Source organism: Copadichromis virginalis, linkage group LG15 (genome assembly GCF_057382275.1).
Source record: "Copadichromis virginalis isolate Kocher_CV1m ecotype Utaka linkage group LG15, C_Virginalis_male_GT1.1, whole genome shotgun sequence".
Taxonomy (NCBI): domain Eukaryota; kingdom Metazoa; phylum Chordata; class Actinopteri; order Cichliformes; family Cichlidae; genus Copadichromis; species Copadichromis virginalis.
In genome coordinates this window covers 19,395,579-19,421,863 of record NC_140632.1, presented here as the reverse complement: position 1 = coordinate 19,421,863, position 26,285 = coordinate 19,395,579, and the positions used below count along the sequence as shown (strand labels likewise).

The 26,285-nt window shown below is 38.7% G+C and overlaps 1 protein-coding gene across 2 annotated transcripts in view; it reads left to right on the top strand.

Moving 5' to 3' along the window:
* trim67 (tripartite motif containing 67) overlaps nucleotides 1-26,285 on the top strand; it is a 59,324-nt gene that overhangs the window by 27,985 nt on the left and 5,054 nt on the right. The window contains exons 3-11 of one of the 2 annotated variants that reach the window (XM_085432342.1): nucleotides 1,321-1,443; nucleotides 7,099-7,209; nucleotides 10,309-10,462; nucleotides 15,649-15,729; nucleotides 17,231-17,394; nucleotides 17,973-18,111; nucleotides 21,107-21,231; nucleotides 21,348-21,526; nucleotides 25,756-25,918. In XM_085432342.1, the coding sequence (XP_085288468.1) occupies nucleotides 1,321-1,443; nucleotides 7,099-7,209; nucleotides 10,309-10,462; nucleotides 15,649-15,729; nucleotides 17,231-17,394; nucleotides 17,973-18,111; nucleotides 21,107-21,231; nucleotides 21,348-21,526; nucleotides 25,756-25,918 (1,239 nt within the window). The remainder of the gene's footprint in view (nucleotides 1-1,320; nucleotides 1,444-7,098; nucleotides 7,210-10,308; nucleotides 10,463-15,648; nucleotides 15,730-17,230; nucleotides 17,395-17,972; nucleotides 18,112-21,106; nucleotides 21,232-21,347; nucleotides 21,527-25,755; nucleotides 25,919-26,285) is intronic. The other variant, XM_085432341.1, reaches the window with a different exon arrangement.

Here is a 26,285-nt window from a genome sequence, read left to right as displayed (position 1 = left end):
GACACAGGATCTTAATTATCAACATCTTAAATGCTACAAAACATCTCAAATTATATGCTGACAAGTTTCCAGTCTGTTGGAAATGAATGGCCAAAAGCAACAAGAACAACACTCAACATATCCAAGTTTAATATTTTGAAATTCATTTATCTGTATTGTGTTATTGTGAGTTTCTCCTCTGGGCTTTTTTCGGTTTTAATTTAACAGTTTTTTTCTCTGGTGTCTTCATTTTTGACTTCCTGTTTTTCTGACTGCCTTGACTGTTTTCGCACGTGTCTTCGTCCTCTCCCTGTTTTTAAATAGTCTCAGTCTTATCTTCGTCACGTTGTAATGTTTCTTATCCTCTGTGTGCTGCAAGTTTCCCTCCTTTGCGTTTAACCTCTGGCGTCTAGTGTTCACCTAATTTGATTTCTTTGGAGTTATAGCTGAGTAATTATGAATTTGGGTCCTAAATTACAGTTGTACACATGTTTGATTTTCCAATTAGCAGTGTTTGAATGATGTTGACATGCAACTGTTTTAACTGTTACACAAATAGGGATTTACATAATAAGTTCAAAACAGCCACCAGCCTATGTGTGCTGTATTCACAGTGCTTTTGATTTAGTCCCTGCTGTATTTGCAGATTTTCTCGTGCTCGCCCTGCCTTCTGTGTCCTTCTGATATGAAGATAAACTAACGCTAACCTAACACAACCATCATGCACTGAGCGTTTCCTCTCCTCTCCCACCCTTTTGCAATTTGATCATCTGAAGAACGTTTTTGAATTTTAAGCGTAATGCAATGAAGCCTTTTCAGCTGCAGATGTCTGCTTATACTCTATCATTGCATTCTGTTTGCTGGCCCAAAGACAAAGCTGCTAACTGTCAGGGAATATTAGTAAATCGAAACACAAAACCACAATTTCATGTGTTGCATCTTGAGGGAAAAATGGTGGCGAGTATGGTTGTGCAAATGGATGGTAAATACGATGAAAGGCTTGCTTTTGTGTGCGGTGTATTGAAATAATTAACGCTGTATTTATTTGTGGTTTTGCAGCTGAAGCAAAAATAGAACATAATGTGGTGGGCTAAATGAATGGGTAACAAACAGTGTGCTGCTAATTGAAGAAAAACAAGCCAAGTGATCTATTTTCGTCTCAGTGCTTCGCTTTTGTGATCCAAACCCATAACGATGCTCACTTCAGAACACTTTAATGTAGATTTATTTTGGCAGGGAAGCCAAACATGGTGGTTTCATGAGTTAATATTACTTGTTCACTTTCTTTAATCAATTCATAACGACTGTGCTGCTTCTGTTGCTTTCGTCTTTCTTCTTCAGGAGAACGGAGTGGAGTTTGAAGCTTGCCTCGTGGCTCAGTGTGACTCTCTGATCGAGGCGCTGACCAGACAGAAAGCCAAACTGCTCACGAAAGTTACCAAGGAGAAGGAGTACAAACTAAAGGTAAGCTTGGTTGATGATCGCTGTTCCTCCCACCTCTCAGTAAAGTCGACTGCTGATATAAATCAGCAGATTAACCCTAACCCCTAACCCTAAAACAGCTGGTGTGGGGAGGATATGAGAAATCATAATCTAACCCAAAAAGACTCCAAATTTTTTATTTAACATGTTCAAAAAAGGCAAAATATGTATGCTAAAAACAGGGTTTTAATCATTAAAATCTAGATGTCTGCTTGTCTAATAATTTCTCTTTGTGCTTTATCAGTTTTCTTCAAGCAAATCTGCAACAGTGAATCACACTGCGCCTCTCGTTTCCTCTTCCAGTCCTTTATGTCCATATCTAGATATCACCAGCCCCACCGTTATGAGTAGATTAGCTGATGTGAACCCACCACTGTTGATCTAACTTTAGCTTAAAATCACACGCTCACAAAGATCCTCATCAATAGCGAGACGTTGATTATAAAAAAAGTATGTTTTCAGGAATTTAAGTACCAGAGAGAAATTGCTGTCTCAGCTCGCTACCAGAATAAATTCTCTCTAGCAGCTTAGTCTTTTTTTTCATGATTTGCCTCTGTAAATCCACCCTGAGTTTATGTATCACATGGATGCCTGCCCAGCCTCAACGTGCCCGCCGACCGACTGACCGTCTGGCTGGCTGCTGGGTGGGGAGGGGTGAGGAAGAGGAGGAGAAGGAGGAGTGGAGGGTATTTGGATGGAAGCCCCAAGGACAGCTGTTGTCATTATCTGGAGGCTGGGGATCAAGATTTAGCCAGAGGGCAAAGAGCCGCAGGCTGCAAGGAAGCTGGAATAAGAGAAGAATAGCTGGTTGTAGACGGCTGAGAAAGCAATGTTAAAATCTTCACTACAATAAATGCTGATTAACTGATACAGCAGTTTAACTAGAGGCTCCTCTTCATGGTGAGAAGAGTACTGACTTTACAGTTGGATAGATAAGCGTCTGCGGCACTGCCTCTCCTTAAAATTACATTCATTTAACTGATTTAAAACAAAACATACTTTTAAGGAAATTTACGCCAAACTAATAATGTTTTTTACTAACAGAGTGAAAAATATATCTTTAATGTCTCTGTAAAGTTCCACAGTGTTCCATTTAATGTTTTTCCACCAAAATATTGAATCGTGAAGCTTGATACTCGCTACAGCATTATACTGGTTTTATGGCTGTGCTTAGGCACTCAAAGCCAGAATATAACATAATTACAAAAGACCGATGCAGCCATTATGGTGCCTTGATTCATTATTGCTTTTACATTTTGGCTGTTTGGAGCCAGATCTGGTCATAGTTGGATGTGAGGTTGGAGTACTAAGTTAATAATTCAGAATCAACTAATGCAATGCAAGTATTGCAAAGACACAGATACTTTCTGATACAAGTACTTTCGACCTGACCAAAGTACTTTTTGGATGGCCTGTGAGTATGACTGGTACTCATGCAACCTCACAGAAAGCCACATTCAGTTTGAGACTGCATGTGTATATATATTGCAGCTTCGTATCAGTCTCACAGCTTCCACCCACATGCCCAAAAAGTAGCAGCTCACATTTCACAACACCATAGTGTGAAGTCAGAGTCATTTAGGTATTAAGGCATGTCAAATATTAAAGTGTCATTTTGCACGTTATTTGTAGGTTTTCACATTACACCCACTTCTCAGATACAAGCAGTGCATACATACATCTACTGTTGCGTTGAACACAGACTGTGTTTTTATTTATTTGTCAGCAGGAAAATATAGAATATTATACTGTGTATAACTGCAGTTTAAGTACAAGCAATAGGCTGTTACAGTCTTTATTTATTTTTTGCTGATGCTACTATGACTATAAAAAATGTACAATTAGAATGTCAAAATTTATATTTTGGAAATATTTGTGTTTCCAGATCTTGGGATATTACATGTTGTAGACATAACATTTTCTCTTCCTGCTTTTCTTATTTTCATTTCTAAATAGATCGTGTTGTGACGAAAACATGAGGGCCGAAATCTCGAAGCTGTGGATTAGTTTAGTTGCAAAACTGAGTTGAATGCAAGGAAAAGGGTGATAGTGAAAGATTGAGAATAAACATGTGAGTTGAGTGTAGAGTTGAGAGGATCACACAAATCTCATTGTGATTATTGTGTAAGAGAGGTTTAGAAGGCAGAGAATAAAAATTTGACCAGGAAACAAAGAAACCCCACAAAATACTCAAACAGTAACTAAGCTTTTTTTTGTTGTTTTTTACAGGATAAAGAGACCTGTTTGATTTTCCATCATCAAATAAAAACCTGTAAAGGAATATAGACTAGATGTTCTCACACTCAAATACTCGAGGGCTATAATGTTATAGTTGTTACAGTCAGAAGCCTTTAAAAAAAATCAAACCTGCCATTTTTGTGCTGCTGATTAATATCTTTAAGTCTGACCATTATTGTAAGAGGCTAAGTGCTGTCTTTGTTTGCTGCTAAATGAGAAGGTACCTTAAGAATTTTATGTTAAATAACACATTTAATCAAAATTAAAAGTAAGATTCTATTAAAAAGCTTCAACGCAAGTAGAAACAAAAAGCCCAATAGCAAGCATGACGAGCATTTCATTTCTTGTATACAGCCAAGAAGGTTTTATGAGTATTTTAGTGCTTTTTTTATTCTCTACATTATGAGTTTCAATTTATACTTGACATTTAGTCTAAAGTGTACTGAAAATAGATGTCAATAAAAATATTTTTGCTCTAACCTGAAATGAAATGTGATTCAGTGTCTGCTGAAGAGGCTGTGAGATGTACCTCCAATGAGGTGCATTCAATTACCGTGTTTCAATATCTGAACCCTTAAATTCATTTCAGATTCATGAGGAACATACGGGAAAAGCCCATCAGCCGGGGCTGCAGGAGCATGTGGGAGGGAGTTGACGGCAAGTCTCAGCGGGACAGAAAGCAATTGAAATAAATCTGAGATTTACTCAAGCGTCACGCCTCGTACTTCATGTTGTTTGCACGGAGGATAAAAGCGACGGTTCGGCAACGTGATTTGAAAAACAAATTTTCTCTTGGGAAATAATTTGAGTATGTGCATATTTTAAGTTGCACCTTTAGTAGACTTGTACAGTATGAGTGCAAATAAGAGAAAAACAAAGAAAAAAGGGAGTGACGTGACATCAAATACAAATACATGGATATTTCATGTGAGATAAGAAAACTTACTAAACGGATAAAATGCAAGAAAATATTTAGAAATTTCCTAAATTGTCATGGTCTTCATATTTCAACTCAGACAACAGATGACAGGTGAATAATTAACTGATCTCATAAACCATCAAATAAAAGACGACTAATTACCACAACTGCACCTAATTAACTCTCTGATCCATTTAGACGGCCATTGGTTAACGCTAGAATTAATTATTTTGGATGCAGACAAGTTTCAAAATATTTTCTGTCTAATCTCTTGCTTAAACTTTAAAACCTGATGTGTGTGTGTGTTACACGTGGAGTATAATGATATTAGTAGTACTATGAGCTGAGGATTAAAGATTGCTCGTGAGTTAAAAGTGGTGCAGCTTGATTGCAAGAAAACAAAAGGTTAATAAAGCGATGACAGGTTGCAGACTTTCAATTAGGCCCAAAACGGCTGACTGTGACACACGTCCAAATCTCATTTCCCCTGGCTCGGGGTTCAGCCAGCAGACGGCATGTGTCTGGTGTCTGTGTGAAAGAGAGAGACTGAATGAAAAACAGAAAAGTGCGTTTGTCTGGTTGCGGCTGATAATGTTTCTGTGAAATTTATGAGAGATCAACAGATCGATTCCAGTTGTGGCATTATGGTGTCACGCTGTCAGACAGTCTTTAATTAATCCTTGACTGTTTTGCATGCCAGCCACTAACTCGTCTTTCGTGTCAGCCAGTTCCAACTGCCCATGTTCTGCTCCCTAATTACACTCCCAGTGCACATATAACAACCTGCTGCCAAGCTCAAAAATCAGTGTGATCCTGAGCTGGCAGTTCTGAACTTTTTTAGCGTGGTGCCACTTTTCTTTATTCATTACCTCCCATTCTTACTGAACTGTATTATTACTGAACTAATCTTAAGCGTCATTGTCGCTGAGAAAAAGTTGACCAGCATGAAAAAGTGGACTCCATGGACACCATTTACAGCTTTTGATTGTATCACAGATTAAATTGTTGTTTAAGTCCACCTCTTTGTATTACTGAGCATTTGAGAGAATTTCACAAGTTCACTCTGAAATTAGCAATATTTCTGCTGACAACAACGTAGTTGTAATTCAGTAAAAGGACTAGATGTTGCAATGCGTGATAATGCATGGCTTTAAATCGGGGCGATCGTAACTCAAGAGTTGGGATTCGCCTTGTAATCGGAAGGTTGCCGGTTCGAGCCCCAGCTCAGACAGTCTTGGTCGTTGTGTCCTTGGGCAAGACACTTCACCTAATGCCTACTGGTGTTGGCCAGAAGGGCAGATGGCGCGATATGGCAGCCTCCCTTCTGTCAGTCTGCCCCAGGGCAGCTGTGGCTACAACTGTAGCTTGCCTCCACCAGTGTGTGAATGTGTGTGTGAATGGGTGGATGACTGGGTGTGTAAAGCACTTTGGGGTCCCTAGGTGGGACTAGTAAAAGCGCTATACAAATACAGGCCATTTACCATTTTAAATGGAGAAAATCTTGAGGAATGGCTGTTTTGAGGAAAGTCAGCCCAGAAACTTTACCAGCGGCACACATCGTTATGCCTCACTTTCGGTCTTTGTCCCAAGCTAATCTGCCTTTCCCCCCCCTTGGTTAGGTTTAGAGATTAGAGATCTGATCTAGATTATCATATTAAAATTTGGGACGCATCATCAGTAGTGGACCTTGGGTTCATCGGGTGCTTCGGCCATTATCACGAGACACCCTCATCCAAGGAGGCCCTGCCAGGTTGTCTCACTGGTTTACGTTAAATTATTTCTCTTCTTCTTTCTTCTGTTTAGTTTTCTACAGTTTATTTTCTTCTATCTATTCACTGCAACTGAGAAATAATACTTACCCCTCTAACATTTATGGAGCCGCACTTTTTCAAAGGGATAGAAATGGTGATAGAGAGAAGTAAGACAAAAGGGACAAAATAGACGATAGGAGAAAGTTGTGTCTCCATGTATATCTCCCCTGAGTAAGGCTAGTCCTACAACCAACCAAGATGCGCTTGAGTGTGCCTGGGACACATATAATGATATAATACCATATTGATGCTAAAGTTGTTCAAGTGAACCCAACAATCGACATCAAAGAATGGACAGACTGCCAGGGGCCTAAATAACTAGTCTTCTAGCCACTAAAAGGGTAATGCGGCACAAGTGAACTCAATCAGGCAATAAGGTTGGAAAGAGAACAAAGGTAGGAAGTTAAAAACAAAATGGAAAGATGAGGAAACAACTTTTTAAAGCAAGAGGATACAACTGAAAGAGAATAAACTCATGCAGGCAATGGAAGACACTAACAGGGGGCAAAGGAAGGCTCGGGGAAAAGGTCATACCTCAGAGTCTTTCAGAGTCTTTCACTTGTACAAACTGATTGAAACTGATACAATTAAACATAGTGAAAATATTTCAGATGCTCATCTCAGAATAATTGCTTTTAACAACTCATGCATCTGATCTGTTTTGTTCAGGTGGTACGTGACCAGATCACACACTGCACTATGAAGTTACGGCAGACCACCGGCATGATGGAGTACTGTCTAGAAGTCCTCAAAGAGAATGATCCAAGTGGTTTCCTCCAGGTATTTTACACACCTCATGTTTGTGCGTGTGAGACGAGTATGAAGATGAGTAACAGGGGATGTTACAAAGACAAAAAGAACACAAAAAAACAACAATTTCAGTTCACCATAATCTAAAAACTATTAAACATCTAAAACAACCGAACATCAGCACAAAAACAGCGTGTGGCAGAATACATTCCTTCTTTTGCTGAGGCCAAGGGAATTATGTTACTTAAATAAGTAAAGCACAGGACAAAACACTATGAGGTCTTACTCGATTAAAATTCAACCCAAATCAAATCTTTTTCTGAGATATTTTGAACCAAAAAATGGAAATGAAGGTAGGAAGGAAGCGTGACACACAGATCCTCTGAGCACATTAGGAGAAATCAGCTTCACGGGGAGCCTCTGATGTTTGTTGAATCGGCACAGCCAAAAAAAACAAGCAAACCGTGGCGTAGCAGAGGAAGGAGTCAGCACGGAGAACAGCAACAACAACAACCCCACATGCCTGCCTGCACTTCAGCACTACAGTCACAGCAACATGCATCTTATTTTAATACATCTGCAGCTGTTCTATTTTGAATTAACTTTACATGCCTAGTAATCAATAGGTTGACATGCTCAGTAGCTAATAAATAATCATTGATCTTTGTATGTATAGATGGAGAAACGTGACCGCCTCAGAAGAAATAAATGTTGGTTTCCTGCAGAACGCTAAATCATGAAGACTTTTCAAGACCATCAGACTTTTTTTTCATCTTTAAATCTGTCTCGAGTCTCAGCTCATGCAGAGTCTGGGCTTTATATCAAAGTTCACACAACTCTCTCAGGAAACAAAAAAGGCTTTATACAACTTTATTTGCATATCTTTAGTAGTATATATCAAAAGCGCTATATCTGGATGTGTGAAATCAGGGGGAGGTCGTTTTTGAAATTTGAAATAGAAAAAATATTCAGTATTTGTGTCACCACTGGAAATACTTCCTTTCCTTATGTGTTAGGTGGTACGCCTGGATAGAGCACGCACGTGATAGAGGAAGGGCACATGACACCCACTTACTCAACAATGACCTGCTCCCACAGACTCAGGATGCAGTGCATGTGCAGAAATATTTGTAGTGTATCAGCAAACATCTACGGGGGCATATTACAGCCACAGAGGGCAAGAAAAAAGAAAAAAAGAAACCAACACAACAGCAAAAAAGGTTTAAAGTTTAAAGTCATAAAAACAGAGAAAACAGTGATGAGAAAAAAGTCGGGTTTTATTTTTTGTGTAAAGGAACATTTCAAGGTTAAGTTGTAAAAAAAAGTCATTATTTGAGGTTCTGGGATCAATAACTTATAAAACACATTATTAGACGCCAACGACAGATCTATCCGATGAGGTCGATAAAGCAGACCAGAAGCCACAAGCTCATTTTCAATAAAACCTGTCATCCTCTAACCTTGGCTAAAACACATTTAATAATGTTTAATTACATTTCTCAAGTCTTACAAATTATTGATTTTAAATAACAAAAACAAAGCAACAAAAAACAAACAAAAGTACGACGACAATACAGGGCTATTCTATTCTATTCTATTCTATTCAAATATGTGATTTTATTCCAACTTAAAGTTGAAAAATAAAGCAATACAGTTACATGACTTATTTCTTCATCTTTGTTCTTGTAAATTTCAGCTGTTTGATCAAAATTCACAATTTTAAATCTTGATTTTTTTATTTTTATTTTTTTACCTTGAGTGGCCTTCATTTGCAGTCATAAATGTGCCTTTATGGTACTGAATAAAAACACACATGATTTCCAGATATTCCAGAAAATAAGCTTCCTTTTTCTTTACCCATTCTGAAGCATAAGCAGTGTTGGGTAAATTACTTTAAATTACAGTTGTTACATTACTAGTTACTTCTATCAAAAGTAATCCAGCTACTTTCAAAGTAACTAGTTACTCAGGAAAGTAACTTTGGTTTTACTCAGAATTCTCTTGTTAATGTGTTGCTTCCAGTCTTCTAGCCACAAGTGCACTGTGCCACCTACCAATAGAAAGGAAAAAATAATGTGCATATTTCCAAATATGTGGGAGATAAACAAACAAGACAGACGGGACTTGCGACAGATAAGCCGATCAGCTGATCATTGATCAGTTTCATGATTGAAGTAGAAACAGGAGAGGGAGGGGGAGAGAATGAGAGAAGAAGAGACAGCTGCAGCATAAAGACAATAACTCCAGCTTTGTGTCTTTTTCATTGTAGCTGAAGAACGGGACAAACTGCGTTCCTTTTCAGCTCAATACAAAATATTTTCTCTGAATACGAGACGATTCCATTTTTTAGGGAACGGTTGGCAACTCTAATAATTAACCTTATGAACAAAATAAAGTTCAACATCAGTAACATCATAGCAGCCGCCCAGCTGTATAGAAACTCCGTCATGCTAGCTAGTATGCAGTACAAAAAAGTCAGCATAACTAAAATAAACTCCACCTAAACTTGGTTTATATCTGACCCAGATAGACTGCAGGTCATAACTTCTTACCTGAAGTTCAGTTCACTTGACACTCGGACACCCGCCTCGAGTCTCTCCTCCTGCCTCCCCTTTCCTTCATCTACCTGCTGGCCTCCACCACTTGCTAATGTTACTGAATCTGTGGAAGATCCGCGATAGCCACCACATAATAACTAGTTACCGTGCTCGTTACCACAGTAATAACGTAGTTACTGTAACGCGTTACTTAATAATGCGTTAGTCCCTACACTGAGCATAAGTAATGGAAACAATCATGCAATGTATTCACTAGAGGTTGGGTTTTTTTGTCTTATCCTCAGATCAGGGGTCTAATTCATATCTTTAAATATTTGAACTGCACTAATGTGAGCCTCATTTCACTTGTCAGACACAGTGTATGGAAGCCGGGCCAGTCAAATGGAAAATCCACTTTGTATGCAGGGAGGGCCTCTGATATTTTCCAATGTATTTAAAAGTATATAAATATTGAATGAATGTGTTCTCATTTCCAGCGTTTTCTTCATTCTTTACTTCTTACAAGTAAACCATTGCTGAATCTATACTGTGTCTGCAAACTTCAACTTGCCCACTGTATGTGTTTGCGTAGATCTCAGATGCTCTGATTAAGCGAGTGACGTCATCTCAAGACCAGTGGGTTAAAGGGGCCCTGGAGCCAAAGGTTGGCCCTGACTTTGACCTCACTCTCAATACCGACTCGCTGCTACAGACCATCCTACAGCTGGACTTCTGCCAGGGCAAAGGTGAGCACACGTTTGGACTTTAAGACCAACTGTACTACTACAACTTAGTCAAATTAAAAAATCTCTTTAGCTGTATATTTAAAAGGCGTACTCCACTTTATAAGGCATGAGTCTCACACGAGAGAAAACTAGAAAAGAATGGTAAAGCTAGTTTAACTAAGATGTACGGACAAGCTCAGTGCTGGGAATTTCTCAGTTACTCTGCTGGGAACAACAGATTGATTGATTTATTAACTTTGAATTGAGAATAATTTGTTATCCTAGATTTACCTCTGTAAACCTTTGGCCTTTTATACTAACTTGATGCATCTCAGAGTCCTTGCTTCAAGCAATTCGCTCCTCACTGGAGGTGATGATTGGTTGCTTGTGGACTTACCAGCCTCTGGTTGCCTAGGTAATCATCTAATGTATTTACCACCAGATAATATGACAATCAGCAGTATCCTGCAGTATCACTGATAGTCTCTTCACTTGCACACCTGTCTCTGGCCACCACATTGCTTCAAATCATCAAGCAGCCTCAATTCTCCTCCCATTGAGATCATATTCCTCACAAAAATTTTACTATATGAATCTTTTTGAACAAAACTGTTCCTACACAGTGAGGAAAACTGAGGAACAGTTCAGGGTTGTGGCTGAATTTGGAGGCTGACCACAGATTTTGACTGGGTTGCCAGAATACTCATTTTCTTGAGCTGCACATACATATTGAAGTCCTGGAGTAAAGCTCACTTGTAAGCTTGCCAACAATTTACTTAAAAAGTCTCTATGATTATAGATATATGTAAATAATTTTGGCATGCACAAACATACACAAACAAGATTCATCTAAAGCAGGGGTGTCAAACTCAAATACACAATGGGCCAAAATTCAAAACTGGAACAAAGTCGCGGGCTAACATTAATATTTATTTAAAAAAAAAAATCTTCCTCCAGATATAAGAATGAATCTTTTCTTATGGACTCAAATAAGTTTTACTGGAAAACTGAATATGGAACAAGCAAAGCTTAATACTAAACAATATATATATTAGCTGTATAATACCAGTAGGCCAGCTCTAATAGTAATTTGGTATGGCTTCACGGGCAAAATGTAATTAGGCTGCGGGCCAAATTTGGCCCGCGGGCCAGAGTTTGACACCTATGATCTAAAGTCAACAAAATAAGATTTAGCTGCTATTGCTCTTTTCTTTTAAGGTTTCTTTAACTCATACTACAGTGTGCACATCTAATTATCTATTAATTGGCTGTTGCTACCCAGCAGCCAGTTGGCGCGCATGAGTAAACAGCGTGTTTTATATTCATTCCGCTGCGGTCTCCGAGATTACCCAGATGTATAGTTAATGTATATTAAATATGTAATCACCAATATGCATATTTTATTTGCATATGGCTGCACTTAGGCGGTGAAGATGGGATGTCTTCCCTGTGCAGAAGCAGATTCAACCTGGTTACTTTGCTAGAAAAGTAAATAATGCTGACCGGTCTTTGTTATCAGCTATTAAGAGTACAAAATCCATTAAATCATAAGCAAAATACTCATTTTCACAATGAGGAAATTACATTCAGTGGAGCTCTGTGTGTGATAAATTTTATATTCGGTATCATAACTGTGATTATGCACTCTTGTAATGTTATGGTTCATCTTGGGTGACACTTCCAATGAGCTGCAGCAACGTTTTTTGTCCCCAACAAAGTCAACTTCCTAGAAAATAAGGACACTAGCTCTTACAGACACGACAAAAACTTAGTGAATTAAATTTAAAAATGTGTCCCGGGTCTTCAGGTCATGGCTTGAGTTAAGTTCTACTTCAAATAGATTTTCTCCAATTTAAGCTCCACTCAAACTTCTTAGAAAGCCAGAAAGCTTTGATCAGCTCTCTTTTCTTCTCCAAGACTGGGGATGTGGAATTCAGTTGTATGATTCCTTTCTCTCTCACCCATTATCTGGTATGGACTTTAACGACGGACAATTTCATTTTAAGCATTTGAATTTTAATCTTTGACATACAGAGCACCAACAAAAGGTATGTTTGTACTCAAATATTAAGTTTGTTTAAACCCATATACTGTAAATAAAAGATGTGCATAGCCATCATAACATCCTCCACAGGCATAAAGATTCATTAGTTATTCCTCCTCTGCATGTTTTTTATCTTTCATTTTCTTTTCTTGTCTTCACCTCAACTTTTCTTAAAACGAGATGCTAATAGTTGCATGAGATGGTTGAGTTGAGTAGTTTAGGTTAACAGTAGGTGGCTTGATTAGAAACACAGAACTGTAATTCACTGTCTATTAATTGTATAGGATACTAGTTTGTGGCTAAACAAGCTCAAAGCAAAATGCAATTATTGGAAAAACAGAACAGCTGATTCTTTGTACAAAAATGAAACTAATTAAATTAAACACTCTACAAGACCTATCACTTAAAGCAGTTACATCTTTAATTATGCACAGCTTTAAAGCTATGTCCACGCATAGCTTTGGAGCAAAGTGATTCGTTCCTCACTCATCTCTTTGAAGCTGACAGCTGATTGCTCACGGACATTCCTGGCTCTGGTTGCCTAGGTAACCTTCTAATGTATTTTGCAGTAGTTTCTGTGTGATAACCAGGAAACAGGGCTAAGAACTACAAAACTGCCTTTTTACATTTTTGTAATTACATATTAATAAACTATTAAAGTGAACTTCATATGCTTTAAATTGTGACAAATATTACTATGAAATGTAGTAGAAACATTACCAAACATTTCCTTATAATAAGCCACAATATTAAACATAAAATTTGCATTGATACCGTCAAACAATGCTGAATACTGGATAATAGGATTATACTGTTATACTTTTATAATAATATAGCAGCAGCTGCTCAGCTGCACTGGAAAGAATATAACTTTGCACCTCTGGTAAAATATGCAGCATAAAAAAGCGTAGAACAAGCATACGGCATTATTTGTGTGCCACTATTCTGAGCGCACGTAAAAAAAATTTGCAGGTACAAGTGTTGCATTTTGAGGAGAAATTTATTTCGAGCAAAGAAAAGCTAAATTTGAGTGAACAAAATTCATTGCTGCGTGCAAAAAATGTATTTCAGTGTTTAGGTAGCACACACACACACACACACACACACACACACACACACACACACACACACACACACACACACACACACACATATATATATACAGGGAGTGCAGAATTATTAGGCAAATGAGTATTTTGTCCACATCATCCTCTTCATGCATGTTGTCCTACTCCAAGCTGTATAGGTTTGAAAGCCTACTACCAATTAAGCATATTAGGTGATGTGCATCTCTGTAATGAGAAGGGGTGTGGTCTAATGACATCAACACCCTATATCAGGTGTGCATAATTATTAGGCAACGTCCTTTCCTTTTGCAAAATGGGTCAAAAGAAGGACTTGACAGGCTCAGAAAAGTCAAAAACAGTGAGATATCTTGCAGAGGGATGCAGCGTGATCATCGAACAATCAAGCGTTTCATTCAAAATAGTCAACAGGGTCGCAAGAAGCGTGTGGAAAAACCAAGGCGCAAAATAACTGCCCATGAACTGAGAAAAGTCAAGCGTGCAGCTGCCAAGATGCCACTTGCCACCAGTTTGGCCATATTTCAGAGCTGCAACATCACTGGAGTGCCCAAAAGCACAAGGTGTGCAATACTCAGAGACATGGCCAAGGTAAGAAAGGCTGAAAGACGACCACCACTGAACAAGACACACAAGCTGAAACGTCAAGACTGGGCCAAGAAATATCTTAAGACTGGTTTTTCTAAGGTTTTATGGACTGATGAAATGAGAGTGAGTCTTGATGGGCCAGATGGATGGGCCCGTGGCTGGATTGGTAAAGGGCAGAGAGCTCCAGTCCGACTCAGACGCCAGCAAGGTGGAGGTGGAGTACTGGTTTGGGCTGGTATCATCAAAGATGAGCTTGTGGGGCCTTTTCGGGTTGAGGATGGAGTCAAGCTCAACTCCCAGTCCTACTGCCAGTTTCTGGAAGACACCTTCTTCAAGCAGTGGTACAGGAAGAAGTCTGCATCCTTCAAGAAAACATGATTTTCATGCAGGACAATGCTCCATCACACGCGTCCAAGTACTCCACAGCGTGGCTGGCAAGAAAGGGTATAAAAGAAGAAAAACTAATGACATGGCCTCCTTGTTTACCTGATCTGAACCCCATTGAGAACCTGTGGTCCATCATCAAATGTGAGATTTACAAGGAGGGAAAACAGTACACCTCTCTGAACAGTGTCTGGGAGGCTGTGGTTGCTGCTGCACGCAATGTTGATGGTGAACAGATCAAAACACTGACAGAATCCATGGATGGCAGGCTTTTGAGTGTCCTTGCAAAGAAAGGTGGCTATATTGGTCGCTGATTTGTTTTTGTTTTGTTTTTGAATGTCAGAAATGTATATTTGTGAATGTGGAGATGTTATATTGGTTTCACTGGTAAAAATAAATAATTGAAATGGGTATATATTTGTTTTTTGTTAAGTTGCCTAATAATTATGCACAGTAATAGTCACCTGCACACACAGATATCCCCCTAAAATAGCTAAAACTAAAAACAAACTAAAAACTACTTCCAAAAACATTCAGCTTTGATATTAATGAGTTTTTTGGGTTCATTGAGAACATGGTTGTTGTTCAATAATAAAATTATTCCTCAAAAATACAACTTGCCTAATAATTCTGCACTCCCTGTATATACATGCATTATAGTATGATTTCAGTAAGTGATTACTGCTGAGTAATGTAATGTTACTCAGCAGTAATCACTGTTGATACAAAATAACTGCTTGGATATTACTGGGGCAGTGATGATAGTGATGATAAAATTATTGCCTCCTTGTTTCCAACTTATTACCCCACAATTACCAAATTATTACCTAGCTCTAAAAGTGCTACCTAAAAACACAATCTCTTGTCTTATCACTACACAAATACTACCTAAAACTACAAAATACTACACAAAATAATGCAACACAAAAAGGACAACAAAACCTTCAAGTTTAGGCTTGACAAACGATTTTTGTGTTTATCAATGATAATTTTTGGACCTTTAGTTAATATCATTGTGACAAATAAGTGTATGATTGATACACTACACTTCTGGTCATCCTTTTTACTTCTTTAGAGAACACTGACTTAAATCAACATCATATTTCCAGATGTACAGGAGAATCCAAAATTGAAACAAATGCAGGAAGCAGGCAGTGGTGAGGCTGAGATGGAGACAGAGAGCCCAGGAGGTATTTCAGAGACTCTATTTTTCACTGTAAATCTCTGTTTCCCTTCCTTGCATATATTTTGTCACTCCTGCCTCGTTCCTTAGCCCCGATAGCTCTCTGGTTGGAAACTCACTGGTCTTTTTGTCCCACAGTGTTTCTCTGGTGTTTTCCCTTTGCATGTTGTTTTTCAGCTCTTCAACAGTAAACGACACTGATCTGCTGAACAGTTCTGCACAAAGATCTTTGTTTCCTGTGATAATTTTGTTTCACATATTACTAATGACACATATATAAAAATATAATTATGCATGAATTAAACTGTGGCAATACAAATCATAGGGAGTAAGTATATACTGAGGAAATGTGCAGTAAACATGATCCTCTAATCATTTTGTTTTCACATATTCAGTCTTGCTTGATAGCTATAGACTGATCAGCCACAACATTAGAATCTGCTTCAATCCATCAACATTTGGGACTTCTGCAGGTGTCCTTTGGTCTCTGCGATCAGGTAGCAGATCATTTGCCTGCTGGAGGTTGCGGGTGGGGCGTCTGTGGATCAGGCTATCTCTGGTACATCTTGTAGATTCATGTTTGCATTAGTATCTGGGCTGTTTGAAGGATAATTTAATGTTCTGCGTCAATGTAACATCCACATAAATGACATGAAACCAGATTTCTACAGCAGAACATTGCATTGTAAAGAGATGGCCGTTATTAATTACTTTACATAATCTGTATTTTTGATGTTGTGGCTGATCTCCATGTAATAAGTCATAAATTCAAATATGTAATATCAACAAAACATGCATTATCTTCTATACTGTCCGCCATGACTGCTGCCTTCCCCTGTGTTTTCCGTACTGTTATATATTTATCAGATAAGTACCTGTAAATGAAAAAGTGAAGAAAGATTTTTTTAATCTTTTCTTATTTTATTGTTTGTATGTTTGTTTCTCCTTTTGGAATTTGCTTTTCACCTGTTTTGTACAAGAGTTAGACTGATATGATGCTTTTCCTCTGATTTTATGCAGATTTTATGCAGGAATGATGCTTTGCTTTCATCAGTCTGGCCTTTGGTGGGGAGCCGATGTCTCATACTTTCTTACCACCTTTGCTGATTTATTTATTACTATCAAACTACAAGTCAGCCTTCAAAGCGCATATCAATCTAACCCAGTGCATCCCTACCACTACACTACCCTTTAAGTGTATGTAGAGTCCTCACTAGGTCCAGTTTAAGCCCTTAATAATTCCCAGCTGTTACCCTGTAAATGAACCCAGAGCTCTTTCACCTTTAAGGCTCTTTTTTAAATCTCCCACCAGATTGTCATTAAAGCTCCTTTTTCTCTTCATTCAGTCTGTTTAAAGGCAACCCGCCAGATGACGGCATCCCTGTATGTCTTCCTCTCTTCATCCTTCCACACTTTCATGTCTCCCTCCTTGTACCTCTTCTTTGTCCCAATTCCTCTCATTCATTGATTGCAAAATTTAAATTGCATCCATCCATCTCTCTACACAGTGGAGCCTAGACCCTCAGTGCCTCCAGCTCCTCTCCTGCAGCTGGAGAAGTGCTGCACAAGGAATAACAGCGCCACCCTGGCCTGGAGGGTAGCTATGCCCACCATCAACCCCATCGAGGGCTACATCCTGGAGCTGGATGATGGCAATGGAGGACAGTACAGGGTGAGTACTATTTGTTAAACAAAAGATTTACACTAATAGTGTTTCCCACAGAATTACTCTGTATCGTGGCAGTAATGAGGCACAGATCATATGTGTGCACCCAAAAGAAATGCATATATTTTTTGTGGAAATAGATAATAAAAAATATGCAGTTGTGTCTCCAGGACAAGAGAATAAAGACAGCTGAACGACACCAAGAACCATCACAGCAGCAACTTGAACTTGTTTCTCAATCTCGTTGTTTTCTCTGAAGGTTGAAAAAGATTCGTGGGCAGCCTGCCCAAGAAATTTCTGTTTTTGGGAAACACTGCAATAACTCTACTGTGAAAATAACTAATCTAATCTGAAACTCAGAAAATGATGTTTAGTAGCTCTCCTCAATATGATGCTCATATCTGACAAAGGACAGATAATACTCTTTATGTGTGTAAGTATATGAGTCATCATCAAGCATGCATTAAAAGTGCTAGAGATCTTGACCTCTTCACTAATCCTTGAGCATATACTGCCTCAACTTGCATTTCAAATGATGCTGAGTTTGTGTGTGTCTGTGTGTGCGTGTTTGTGTGTGCCCCCAGGAGGTATATGTGGGGAAGGAAACAGTGTGTACAGTCGATGGTCTTCATTTCAACAGTTCCTACAACGCAAGGGTGAAAGCTTATAATTCCATTGGAGTGGGTCCATACAGCAAGACAGTCATGCTCAAGACTTCTGATGGTACGTGGTGTGTGCTGGAACTGGCTTAGCTTCCAGAGCATGACAGATGGACTCTTTGTCTGCCTTACTTTTGATTCTGCTCTTTTGGCTGTCTTGATTTCATTATATATTTTTACCCAAGGGATTTTTTTGTCTGCGAGCTTCTTTGTAAAACAGGTTTCATGATGTAATTTCATCTGACCTATGTAACTGTGAACAGAAAAGCCTCTTACATAGAGGAGGAGATGTTTTTGGGAGAAGGCAGGAGAAAGGTAGGTGGAAGATTTTGAAGAGGGTGAAGGAAATACACTGGACAGGAACAGTAGACAAAGAAAGGGGAAGAAAAGAGAAACGGAATAATGAAGAGGAAGCGGATGGAAAAAAGCTGAAGTAGACCAGGTTTGAGTAGACAGTAAAGAAAAGTCACAAACAAGAAGAAAACAGAAGGAAAGAAAAGGAGATCAAAGGAGCGGTTAAGTAAGAAAAAGAAAGGGGGCAATGGAAAAAGAGGATAAAGGTAAAACTGTACAGAGATGCAAAGGAAAAAGAGAAAAGGAAGGAAAAAACATAACTGCAAAGGGAGAAAAAACAGAATATACTGCTGGAGAAGAAAGGAAAGAATGAGATTAAGGACTCAGAGAAAGAGGAGGTGAAAGAAGAAAATAGAGACACCCACTGTGTAACAGCAGAGCAATGCGGGTGGAGATTTTTACAATACACAAACACACAAACAGTGTCTCTGAACCAGCCACAACAATAATGGGCATTAGAGTCTGTTTTCTGACTGATAACTGTTTATCCCACCCGCCCTCTTTTTATTCTTCTCTATCATCGTTCTTCTTCCTGCCTACTCTGCCTCTTTTTCCCTCCCCTTCTCCTCCTCTTCCTCCTCTCTCTCTCTTTGAGGATTGTACCGCAGCTACACCGAGAAAGAAAACTGCGGCGACGTGACTCTTGTTGAACAGACAGCAATGGCTGCAAACAAAAACATGGCATCCGTGTAGTGTGACAGTAAAAATCTCATGTGCAAGCACTTTTTTAATAATGCATTGGTAGTTGATGAAACATTTCCCGTCTCAGGCCTACACTTTACAAGTGCATTGTTTTCTGTGGATGAACCCAATTAGTTGTTGCCCACAACCACCGTACAAAGATTTCTAAGGTCACATTCATTATAAAAGAATCTTTTAATACATATTAATGTGATTATTTGACAGAGTGATTACATTTATAGTCTTGTTTTTATCAGCCAGAGATGAAAATATCCCTTGCTGAGTTAAGCTGAAAGTTGTATTTATGTGTATTCCTTGAGCTTGTTCAAAGTATTTTGATAATTTAAAAAAATCAGTCACAGCAATTAAACTAGTTTGACTTTTCAGACCACACAATGCTCAGAGAAGGTGTAACAGACTCAAGTATGGGTCATTTGGAAGATGCTTGTAAAAAGCCTCTACTGTCTAGGGATGGGTATCGTTTAGGTTTTATCCGATACCGGTGCCAAACCAGTACTTTTGAAACGGTGCTGGTGCTTAAACGGTGCTCAAACTTTTGCTTTGGTCATTTTAGCCTTTTTGGCCAGGGTGAAGGGAGTATCTGCCATCAAACAAGAAGACAGCCGCATGTAACTACAACGGTGTTTGCTAGTTCACCTTACATGCATTAATTTAATAACGTGGTTAGCCTACTCAACTTAAATTACACACGAACATTAAGCTACTCACGCAGAGAAGAACGGCTGCTGCTGCCATCATCATCCGTCATCATTTCTGCTACACTGGCAGGGCTAGGGGTCAGGACTCTACTCTTCGGGTTCTTGGGGGATGTTGCTAACTTGGTGCATTTCTTGGCTTCTAAAAAAACGCTATGCATCGCCAGGTTGGTTGTCAGATTCGAGGTGTTATCTCCTTTGCACAGTATCACAGTATCACCTTAAAGCACTTGTTGCAGGCTGCTGAGTTTGCATCTTTTGCTGTGAAGTAAAGCCAGACTTTTGACCACTTTGCCTTGGGCATTTTTAATCTGTAGCTCTAAAAGAATGTACGTACCTGGGCCCACCTACTATCCTTGCAAAGATAAAATGATTGGCTAGAATCCAAAGTGTATGACATCTCAGGAAGAAAAAAAAAAGCACCGAAATAAAGCACCGAAATGTGCACTGCTTTTGCCATAATGGCACCGGATACCCATCCCTACTACTGTCTAAAGAGAATATTGTAGCACAGCTTAGGTTTTGAACTGAACAAACCACAAGACTTCTCGAACAATGTCCTTTTAATGTACAGCGCCATGTTTGGAGAAAGTCAAACACGGTGGTGGAGCGGTGATGGTTTGGGTTTGTTTTGCACCCACAGGACCTCGGCTCCTAGCAGTCATTGAGTCACCCTTAAACTCCTCTATACTCCTCTGATACTAAAGTATTTTAGAGTCAAATGTGATCATGTTTGCAAGAACACCCAAATTGGTTCATGCAACAGGAAAATTATCCAGCAAATCTACAATAAATAGCTGAAATAGAAAAGAATCAATATGCTACAATGGCACAGTCAAAGTTCAGACCTCAACCTGACAGAAATGCTGTTTTGGGACCTTAAGAGAGCTGTGCATTAATAAATGACATCAAACCTTAACGAAATGAAGCAAAGCTATATAGCAAATATGGCCATAATGAATTAAGACACTGAAAGTTATAAAGAAAACAATTACTTCAAGTTATTTCTGCTAAAGGTGGTTCTATGAGCTTTGAATCATGTTTTATTTTCAAAGGACTGTATAGGGTCTTTAATCCTATGAAAAAGAAAGCATGGCCCTTCTAGAATCAGTGATATAATTATTGGCTTTACTGTAGGTGTGGGTAGGTATAGCTACCCAGTAAGGTTCACTTTGGATGAGCAGTTTTTAAAATTATTTTAATAAGATGCAGAATACAACATGTGACTAAATTTAGTGTGAATGTTAGTACAGACTTACAGAATTTCCAAAGACTATTAGCAGGCTAACTGTTGTGTCCTTCTTACAGTGGCTTGGTTCACCTTTGACCCCACCTCAGCTCATCGGGACATTGTTCTGACTAATGACAACCAGACAGTTAGCTGTAACAGCTATGATGACCGTGTGGTGCTGGGGACTGCTGCTTTCTCCAAGGTGAAGTGTATACAGATATTTTCCATTTAAATTTGACAGCGATTAGCCTTTTTCTGTTGATTTTTGGTTATAGAAGTTATAGAAGATTAATTTTTTTACCCCCTATTGAATCTCAGGGCATTCACTATTGGGAGGTCAGCATTGATCGCTATGACAACCACCCAGATCCTGCGTTTGGCATAGCAAGGATCAACACCATGAAGGACATGATGTTGGGGAAAGATGACAAAGCCTGGGCCATGTATGTGGACAACAACCGCTCCTGGTTCATGCACAACAACTCCCACACCAACAGGTAGGTGCATGGGGAGCAACAACACCACCAACAGTTTTTAGTGATAACTTTTAACCATTGTTCCCTACCATTGGACATGTTGTATAATACTGGCATAAAATACATATCATATTTAAAAAATGAGAACAATTAAGAGATTCCATCTGCATGTTTTCAAGAAAAATCCCAAACTGATATCCTGCAGGATCCAGAGGCTCATATCATTCAAATGCAAAGACAACTGACAAAAGACTAATTTAAGATTATTTTTTAAAATAATATACTGGTTACCTTCCAATACAGTGCCTGAGTTTATTTGTTTTAGATTTGCCTTTCATCCTCATGTCCTTGTGAACTTTAGGTCTGTTTTCAGCTGCTATTTCGAGAATCGTTGTAGATCAGAATTCCACTTCTGTGCATGAGCATTGTGAGATTTTATCATGGACGTCAAACCTCTTCAGTGGCTTTTGTTGTCAAAATGATCAGATCATTTTGAGGAACATCACTTCTGGTGGGGGTTTGTTCCCCAGCTACAACCCAGTGTTTGCCTATCAGGTCTTTCTTAAGAGAGTGCACTGTGAATTTTTCCTTAAGGTCAGACTGTCAATGGAGACTTGCAAATTGGGTAACAGCCCGAGGCTTCTGTGAGAGAACACTTGGTTGAGATGTGGTGCAGGCAAGAATGAAAGGAAAGGTTTACCTGGGATGTGTTGCTTGGACATGGTGGCACTAACATAAAGACAGGAGGTAGCAGAGTTGAAGTATCTAAGATTAGAGAACTGGCAAGATTAGAGGACCAGCTCAGGTCGAGTGTTTTGATGACACAGTTTGAAAGGCAAGGCTGAGATGGTTTGGACATGTGCAGAGGAGGAAAAGAAGAAGATCACACAGAAGATTTTTGGTTGGAGTGAAGGAGGACACTACAGGTAAGTTTGTGTGACAGAAGAGGATGCTAGAGATAGAGACAGATGATCCACTATGTTGATCCATAAAGAGAACAGCAAAAAGATGAGGAAAATTGGCACATGCAATTATGAAGACAATTCATGCTCTGCAGATTTGGGACTTTCTTTCTTTGCCCCAAAAATTTAAGTCAAGTAGAAGAGCTCCATTTGACACACTCGAGGAGATCCGGTTAGAAAGGGAGCTTCAGGGAGCAGTCGACAACTTGTAGTCAGAGATGGGCAGTAACGCGTTACTTGTAACGCGTTACTGTAATCTGATTACTTTTTTCAAGTAACGAGTAAAGTAAGGGATTACTATTGCAAAATCAGTAATTAGATTACCGTTACTTTCCCGTAGGAACGCTGCGTTACTGCGTTACTAAAACCGTGATTTTTTTTGCGAGAATGTGTCATGACAGTGACGTAAGCAAGTGCGACGTTGGTGACAGCAGCTGTGTGCAGATCAACAATGGATAATATATCGAGTGCGGGAGAGAGTATGAGCGTGCAGCGTTTAAAGTGTGGAAGTACTGACCTTACTTTGAGTTTGATTCCATAAAAAGTGACAAAAACATTAGCGTCCATCGTGCGTGGGAAGAAAACTTCTTTTTACAGCGAAAAAAACCCCTAAACTTCCGAGCAAGCACCGAGTAGCTACGACGTGATGGGAAACTCACAGAGACACTCGCGCGGATTCTTCAACTGACCGCAGCACACCTGCACCAGGGTAACCCTCCGCCTACCCTGCTCCTGCTTTACAGGTGAAAATAGAGCAAAAGGACCGCTGAGTCTTTGACTGTATTTATTTTCTGCTGTGTTTTACTTGCATCTATTTGAAAGACTGAGTGTAAACACAAAAAATATTTTATTTTATGTGCTGGAATGTGTAGAAAATAGGTTTAAATGTTAAACTAATTTATTCAAGTCAGAGAATGTTGCATATAATTAAATGTTTTGCTTGATGCATAAAGTTAAAAGATTAAAACTGATAAAACAAGTTAAAAAAAGAGACTTTTCCATTTGATTACATTTTGTATGATGGATTATGTAGAAAAAGTAGAATTGGGCTGAAAGATCTATCACTTTATCACCTCTTCAGGTTGTAAATCGTGTTTTTAAAAAGTAACTAAGTAACTAAGTAACTAAGTAATTAATTACTTTTGAAAATAAGTAATCAGTAAAGTAACGGGATTACTTTTTGGGGGGAGTAATCAGTAATTAGTTACTGATTACTTTTTTCAAGTAACTTGACCAACACTGCTTGTAGTCATGCTGAAAGGATTTCAGCGATGCCCAGGGACAGATTGTTGAAGGGAACATCAGGAAAGCTAAAAAAGACATTGACAGCTTTTCCAGACTTTCACTATTATCACGCTGGTTTTCCCCGCTGCAGTTATTTAATACAAAGAACAAAAGACAAATCTTGAAATTTTTACATTTGTTTTGTTTTGTCAAACTACAAAGTTAAAATTGAATATATTACTCATGCTGTGTGAACAACTCATAGGCTGCTAGGTTGTAAAAATCCCCGTTCCTGCGGCAAAGCTTTCATGGAGTTTTCAGCTCTTTCATCAACCCCTCTAAAGGATTGTTGTAGCACTTTCTGTCTTGGAAGAAGCTGTTCATAACATTAATGCCTTTAACATGTGTATCTGCAGACCGGATAGTATAATATGAAATCAGTAGTTTACGTTCCTTCATTAGGAATTTTCTGTAACATCCTTCAAGCCCTCAAATATTTAATAAACCATTAATTAGAAGGCACAATTAAATCTGAGTGGAGTGATGCTGGGATTTAATTTGTTCTATTTTTGCTGGCGAAGCTTTTAATCCTTTAATGATAATCCCACTACGGTGATTCATGAAGAGAAGGAGAAATACCTGCTGAATTTAATTTTTCATAACATGGCAATCCCAAGATTGTCATTATATCATTCCTAATGTACTATAATGTATTATTACTGTAGCAATACTGCTGTTTCCTTTACTATAAAATATGATTCAATTAGTTTGTAACATTAACAAATCCAACTTGTTAAATCTTGTCTTACTAGAAAGCAGCACTCATCATTTTAAGTAATTCATGAGCAACTTTTGTCGTTGAGTAAAACAACAGGAGACAGGGACTCTGTAAAGTGTTTCCCTTATGCATTCATCATTCTGTCTTGTGCATTAAGTCTCATACTTCTAAGAGGTTTGGAAGCTATAACCATAGATGCACACGATGACAGAGAAACCCGAAGGCTCATACAATACTAACAAACAGACTAACAAACACACAGGGGAGCTGTATAAGATGGCTGCAGGAAACATCAAAACATGCATCTGCACCGTCTCTCTGTCTGCTTCACAAGGAAGCCATCAAACTCTCATTAAAGATTTATTCATGAAAAATATCTGCTCTCTTGACTTGTCAGTTCTCTACCCACCTTTCATGTCATTCATCGTGTCGTGTCGGAGCTTTATTTTTGACTTCTTAATCTCATATTGATTTCTTTATCTGTTAGTGCCCTGACAGCCTAATCCTGGTGAGTGTCTGCATTTCTATAAGTTTAGAGACATTTGTTTAGCTCTTAGCAAAAACACAAGCTTTGTGGTTAAAACATAGTTTTTTGGAGCGCAGGTTTTTGCCATAGATCGTTTTCATTAAGTCACTTCTTAAAACAGAGAACAGAGAGTTTACGTGTTAGACAAAAAGAGCAGACGTTTAATTTTAAATACATTTGATATGTGAAATAATTCATTCAACAGCAACTGAGCCAATTCTAACTTTGATTTATGAGTTACAGGGGTCTTTGTTTGCCATTTGATGCACTGTTAGCTTCAGGTTCCATGTAGAAGACGCCAACAAATGTCACATAAAACACACAAAATATGAATACAAGAGTGATCAGATTTTTTTAAAACTTTAACTAATTTAACACACACGTAGATTAAAGTATCATAAACCAAAATAATAATAATAATAATAATAATTAATTAAAAAACACATTAACCATCCCAGCAACAGCCTGTTCACTCTGCTGCCATTTGGCAAGAAATACTAAAGAACCTGTTGCTGCATCCCCAGACTTCAGAGTGCTGTCTTTAAACAAGCTGTGAATGAGTTAAAGGACTCTTCGGTGACTATGTTTTGTATTCATTCTTTTACATATATATTTGTCTTTTTTTGCAGCATGACACAACTACAGTCATATTTGTGCTGTGTTACCTTCAATGTGAAACTTAACCTACTATAAAATCTGTGCATTTACGGCACATATACATAACAAAATTGACTAGCTTTGTGTGTGTGGGTGTGTGTAGGGCAGAGGGAGGCATCACTAAGGGCTCGACTGTGGGTGTCCTGCTGGATCTGACTAAACGCACACTGACCTTCTACATCAATAAGGAACAGCATGGCCCAACTGCCTTTGAGAACCTGGACGGGGTCTTTGTGCCCGCCGTCAGCCTCAACAGAAATGTGCAGGTCTGTGTGTGTTAAAGTGCCATGTTTAACAGCAATGGAAAATAACCAGCTCCCTGATGGGCTGCCTTGATTGTTGACCTCGGTAAAGTGTTTACTGCAAAATAACTCAATGAAAAAAGAAGAGGAATTAAATTCAAGAATAGCAAGGAAAAATGGCTCCCTGAGGAGAGATTCTGTACACAGATGCGATGATTAACACAAACTTCAAAGCAACCAAGCTGCAACTACATTACTGTAAAATTCAGATGAAATATAGGTTATATTTATGCAGTTTATGAGACATTTAGTGAATGATTCCTAACCCATGAGCTCAGATTACTGTGTGTTCCAAAGGTAAATAAATGTGTCTTCTCCAAAGCAAATTTCA